General features: G+C 45.7%; 1 protein-coding gene across 1 annotated transcript in view; it reads right to left on the bottom strand.

Annotated features, from left to right (window-relative positions):
- LOC138171351 (zinc finger protein 585A-like) overlaps positions 1-6,347 on the bottom strand; it is a 73,167-nt gene that overhangs the window by 21,826 nt on the left and 44,994 nt on the right. Inside the window, 2 exon segments of the mRNA XM_069100791.1 lie at positions 5,640-5,682; positions 5,769-5,873. Of these exon segments, the coding sequence (XP_068956892.1) occupies positions 5,640-5,682; positions 5,769-5,873 (148 nt within the window).

Below are 6,347 nucleotides of genomic sequence, written 5' to 3'. Positions count from 1 at the left end.
AGATCAATCTTAATTTCTCAATGCTAACAATGACAAGGCAAGGTGATGCTTTGGGGTTGGCCCTATCAACAAGGATCAACAACAAGCTTGTTGAAATATTTGATGAACATTTCAGTGTAATTGTTTCCCCATAATCCTACACATTTTACTTTATGCATATAAGAACAGTTCTGAGAAGGGGCATATCCTTCACCAGATTGCCAAAGGGGTCAGTAGCACAGAAGGAAACAAGCAAGCATTCATTAAACACCTACTGTGTACCAGGCACCTGCTTTACAGATTTTATCTCATTTGATCTTCACAAAACTCTTAAGAAAGAGGTGTTACTATTATCTCCATTTTACAGATGGGGAAATTGAGGCAAACTGAAGTGAAGTGACTTGCTCAAGGTCATACAGCCAATAAGTGTCAGAGGCCAGTTTTTAACTCAAGTCTTACTGACTCCAGGCTCTTTTTCATCACCCACAGGTGAGGAAACCTTGCTCTGGAATCTCTCCCTTCTGATCTCACCAGTTCATATGGGTGATTTGCAGATTTCGTCCAGCCTACATGTCCAGGCTGAGTCTCTCTCTTGAGTTCCAGTCTTGGAATGTCAACCATCTGCTCGCGAGAGTCTCACCTAGACTTTCTATAAGCAGCAGCAGCTCAAACTTGGTGCATCTAAGACCCTTTTTTCTCCTTCTCAATCCTACTCCTCCTAAAAATGTCCCTGTTTCTGCAGAGTGCAACACCATCCCCTTCAGTCAGCCCCATTTAAACATGTGAATCAACAAGTCTTGTCCTATAACAAATGCAATATCCAGTGACCCCAAAATAAACCTCATATTGTCTACAAACCCCCCTCTCCCCAAATAAACAAGCAAACATGTTTCTTAAGGTGGTGAATAAGGGTAGAGGATGGGGCTCGGTTTCTGTGTAAGCCATTTAGAAGTCACAGTTGGAGTGGGAGGAAGACCCATATGTACTAAAATGTTTATAGCAGCTCCTTTTGTGGTGGCAAAAAATTGGAAATTAAGGGGGTGCCCATCAATTGGGGAATGGCTGAATACATGTGGTATATGCATGTTATGGAATACTATTGTGCTATAAGAAACAAGGAGCAGACAGTCTTCATATTTACCTGGAGAGGCTTATACAAACTGATGCTGAGTGAGAAGAGCAGAACCAGGAGAAATTTGTACACAATTACAGATACAATGTATGTGTGATGACCAACTTTAATAGACTGGACTCCTCTCAGCAATGCAGTGATATAAGTCAACCCCAAAAGACTCATGATGGAGAGAAATATGTGCATCCAGAGAAAGAACTAGAAAGAACTGAGTTTATATCCAGATGGAAGCAAAATACCTGTTCTTTTTCCTTCTCTTCTTTGGTTTTATGTCCTCTTTACCATTTTTCATTCCATCTGATACAATTTGTCTTTATAACCTGACTGATGTCTAATGTGAAAGTATTTGCAGATCCTATACTTGACTGTATGCCGCGAGGGGGGGGGGGGGGGGACACAGAATGTGAAACTCAAGGAATTGTGGAATTGTATCCTGTAAACTAAAAGGAAACAAATTAATTTTTAAAAAATTTAAAAAAAGAAGTCACACTTGGAGAGTATAAACTTAGAAAGTGCTGAGTCCTATAATATCCACCCCACTGTTTCCTAATCCATCCCCTCTTTAAATCTATAAAAACATAAAGCAGCGCCACACAGAATTGGAGCAGTGTGCAAGAACAATCCCACTCTATTTCCCTGGTCTGAACAAGTCAGATCTCTTGGCCTGTGACTGTGGTCTGGGCTGCTTTGTGGCACTTTCTCAGGTCCCAACAATCTCTGCCCTGAGTAAAGGCTTCTGAAGAAGCAGTACCCCTTTGGAGTCTGGCTCCTTTCTGGCCCTGGCCCTCCAGTGGCAGGACCCGGAGCTTTGGTTCTCACTGCTAAGGGAGGGACTCTGGGTCAGCGTGTCTCTGTCTAGTGTCTGTCATCCCCGTGGAAGCTCATTGTTTACTGGCATCTCTTGGTTCTTTGTGGCCTAAGAGGGAAGAGATGTCAGCCAGCCCTTGGTGGCCCTCTGGGAAGGTAGCTTTAAACCCTGGTAAAACATTTCCCTAAATTCAGACTTTGTGCAGAGTGAGGGTGTGTGTTTGCAACAGCAATTGTTCTGGGGTCTGGTCATCTGGATGGGGTTTCTTTGTCCAGGGTCTAATCAGCCAAAGGAAAAGATGTAAAAAGAGGTTTTTAGCTGAAAGATTCAAAGCATATAGTCTGATCTCAAAATTCCTAAATTCTGGCCAGGTAACATTAGACATGGCCAAGTTCATTAGTCAGGAATAATCTTTTTAATGCAGATTTCCAAGTTGAGAAATCTCCTAGTGGGGTTTGGAGGAATGCAGCTCCCTAGGATGGTTAGAAATACCAAGTTGATGAATTTGTGTACAGATATACCCAGATCTCTGTCTCAATTTCTCTGTCTATCTCTGTCTCTCTCTTTCTGTCTCTTCTCTCTCTCCTCTCCTCTCTCTTCTCTCTCTCTCTGTCTGTCTCCTCCTCTCTCTTTCCTCTCTCCTGTCCTCTCTCTCTCCCTCTCTGTCTCTTCTCTCTCTCCTCTCCTCTTCTCTCTCTCTCCTCTCCTCTTCTCTCTCTCTCTCTCTCCCCCCCTTCTCCCCTCCTCTCTCTCCTTTCCTCTCTTTGTCTTTGTTTCATCTCTGTCTCTGTCTCATTCTCTGTGTCTATCTCTGTCTCTCTCTTTCTGTCTCTTCTCTCTCTCCTCTCCTCTCTCTTCTCTCTCTCTCTGTCTGTCTCTCCCTCCTTTTCCCTCCCTCCTCCCTTCCACCCCTCCTCTCTCTCTCTCCCTCTCTTTGTCTTTGTTTCATCTCTGTCTCTGTCTTATTCTCTGTCTCTCTATTTCTATCTCTGTCTCTGTCTCCCTTTCTGTTTCTCTTTATCTCTCATCCTTGGAGAACAAGGGATTTTTATTGCTTTGGTGTTTGAAGGAAAATTTACAATTTGGTATTGGATCTCTGAGCTCAGAACTACCTCTCACATTGACATGTAACTACCACCACCCCTCCCCTCCCCAAACATGAGTGCAGAAGGAGCTGGAGGCTGTATGTGTCAATCATGTGAGCCAGACCACAGTAATTAGGCACCTGGCTTTACAGAACCAGCCCCATGCCAGGGGGCTCCAGTCAGTTTTCCGCTAATTCTCGCAGCTTCACGGTTTGTACTTCACAATCTGTTTGCCTTAGTCCTGTCCACGCCTGATGGCCAGCTGTCAGCGCCTCCCCCTTTCAGGAGCCCTCGAGTCTCCTCTGCATGTGCCTGGTATTAGTCATCTCAGCCATTAGCGACGCTCATTGAGGGCAGAAGGTGTTTTTTCTCCCATTCTCTGTGTCCCCAGCCCTTAGCACAGTGCCCGGCACATCCTAAGCCTTCATCGGATTCTCCCAGTAATCAATCAGTCTTCCCTGTTCTGATTGTTTCACTGTCTCTATTAGTACAAGTCTTTCTAGGCTTCTCTGAATTTTTCTCAGTTCTCATTTCTGACAGCACAGTCGCTGTTTCATTTTGTACCACAATTTCTTCTCCAAATCATCCTGGGAGAAAGGAGATGTGCCCATTTCTGGTAAGTGAGCTATTTCCCCAGAGTACATGAAACCCCCCGAGCAACCCTGCACCAGAGATGGCTGAAATAAGGGAGGGTCTGAGAGGGTGTTCAAGGCTGTCCATCTTCACTGGGCAAGTCTCCCTGGACTCTAGAGCTGAGAAACTGTCGGACTGGAGAGCTCTCCCCTTCCCTGGAGTGCTGGTGATTCACTGTAGACATGGCTCTGGGAGATGAGAAACCTATGTCTGGTATGAGGGCCACAGTGATTAAGTGGTTACAAAGCAGAGGTGACCCCACTGCCCTGAGTTAGGGGAAACAAGCAAATGTGTCTGCTGAAGGCAGGTGGCAGACTATGTGGGACAGGCAGGGTGATTGACAGCAAGAGTCTCCATGGGTAGAAGTAGCCTTGTGATCCTTAGTTAGGGCATCTAATAGTCCCATACCAGAACAACATGGCATCATGGCCCGCGTGGCCAAAATGCCGACGTGCCTGCTCTCCAACCTCTTCCATTCTTGGACCAGTTTCAACCTGGTGCTTAATTGGAGAGAGATAAAGCATTTCCTTCCTTATTTTCCAAGCACTATGTTAAGTGCTGGGGATACCGAAAACCAAGAAAAAAGGCAATCCTTATCCTCAAGGGACTTACATTCTAATGAAGGAACACAATATAGATAGGAGAGTTGGGAAGCAGTGTAGTGGGGAAGAGAGAAAAGGGCGCCCCCAGTGGGGCACAGCAGCAGGGGAGAGAAGTCCAGAGAGGGAATCTAGGTGGGGGGAGGGGAATCGTGGCTGGGCTCCTTTCATTCACTAGTTCTTGGGTCTAGTAACATGTACTTGCTCCCCCTCCCCCCTTTTTTGTTCTAATGCTACATTTAATGGCTACCTGTAATAAAATACTGAATTGAGGTAAGTGGATATTTAAACATATAATTGTGGTTAGTCATTAACCAGCATCACACTTAAGGGAGAATTTTCAGCTGCCGGCATCATAGAAAATACCCAGCATTTATAGGTTTGCTAACTGCTTTACAAATATGATCTCATTTGATCCCCACAACAATCCTAGGAGGTAGGTGCAATATTATCCCCATTTTACAGTTGAGGAAACTGAGGCAAAGGTTAAGTGCCTTGCCCAGGATCCCATAGCTGGTAAATGTCCCATCTGAACTCAGGTCTCCCTGACTCCAGGCCTGGTGATCTGAGCACTGGACCACCGGCTGCCTCCAGAAAAGTCTGTAAAAGAGGGTGGAATTTTATTTCTCTTACTATGGAGGGAGAAAGCTACACAGTGAACCCAGACAATGGGGGTATTCATCTGGAAAACAGAAAAAGGAGTTTTGTACCAATTATGGTTTCACCCTCCACACACCCTAGGTAAGAGGAAAGGGAGACCTCGGTGCGTTTCCAAGTACTTTGCATTTTCTCCTTAGTATATATTTTTCAGTAGGACCCCATTCCAACCCCACAGAGGCTCTGCTGTTTCAGAACTCAGCAGTTAGTTCTGACTGAGAAGCCAAAGTTATTAACGTGTCCTTTCCCCAGACTCTGCCCAAACATTTTTAGACTTGGCATGTTTTCAAAAGGCTGGTCGTGGTGAGGAGGAATGAGAAAAAAAGAACTCTTTTCCCAGGAATCACTTCTGAGTGATGCCCCCAATTAGGAAGTCTGTGAAGTTGTCCAAAAGGCATTTCAAAGGAGTACACGGGCCAGCTGTGGATGACCCTTGGCCCATAATGGACCTGATGACTGGATAGGACAAACAAGGACACAGAAGGGACAGAACACAGCAGAAACACAAGACACAACACGTAACAGTTCTGTGCACAGTAAATTCAGGCTATCGAGTGGGACTCTAACCCACAATCCGAACAGTTCTGTGCACAGTAAATTCAGGCTACCGAGTGGGACTCTAACCCACGATTCGAGCGCCTTGACAATCGGGTGGGACTCTAACCCACAATCCGAGTGTCTTGACAATCGGGTGGGACTCTAACCCACAATCCGATTACCAAACCAAAAGCCTCGGGGGTCGTCACCTCCCTTGGCCAGGGTACCGGGAACTTAACGGCAGCGTCCCACCTATTCCCGGACCAAACCAAATCTCATGAGAACCAGAACCAGAAACCAAGAAATAAAAAGGTACTTTAAGGTCAGGCCTGACTTACCGACGCCGTGCAGATGCAGATATCGAGAGCATCTCGCTGGGGCCTCCATATGAAACGTGGTATGAAACATGGTATGAAACATGGTACCAGGGGAAAAAACAGAGACTACAAGACTGACAAAGAAGACAAACATTTATTCACGAGTTCGAACCCGGGTCCAACCATACACTTAAGATGGAGGACCCCGAGTGTCTTCTCGGGCATTCTTTTATACAGTTCTTGGGGAGAGCGGGAAACACAAAGGTCAGGGATTGGGTGACAGACAAGTATGAGCTTTAGAGATAGTGGCTTGGCGCCAATTCTATAGGGGTCAGGGGGGATGGTCAAGATTCTTAAAGGTCTCCAGGAAGTCAGGGTGAAGAAGGAATGTGCAAGTCAGGGTGAGGAAGGAATGTGCTGACATTCCTTCTAGCAAGAAGAACAAGTCTAACAAGTTTATTCCCTGGTATGAGTGGCCCTACCGGAATCAACATTTCTCCTTGCATTTCCTGATTTGGGAGGCCCCTTCTCAGCTCTGCTGTTTCAGAACTTGGCAGTTAGTTCTGACTGAGAAGCCAAAGTTATTAACGTGTCCTTTCC

Source organism: Petaurus breviceps, unplaced genomic scaffold (genome assembly GCF_028583685.1).
Source record: "Petaurus breviceps papuanus isolate PSGF00001 unplaced genomic scaffold, PetGlider_PUasm1.0 428, whole genome shotgun sequence".
Lineage (NCBI taxonomy): Eukaryota > Metazoa > Chordata > Mammalia > Diprotodontia > Petauridae > Petaurus > Petaurus breviceps.
The sequence above is the reverse complement of the archived record's forward strand: the minus strand, read 5'-3'. Positions and strand labels throughout refer to the sequence as shown.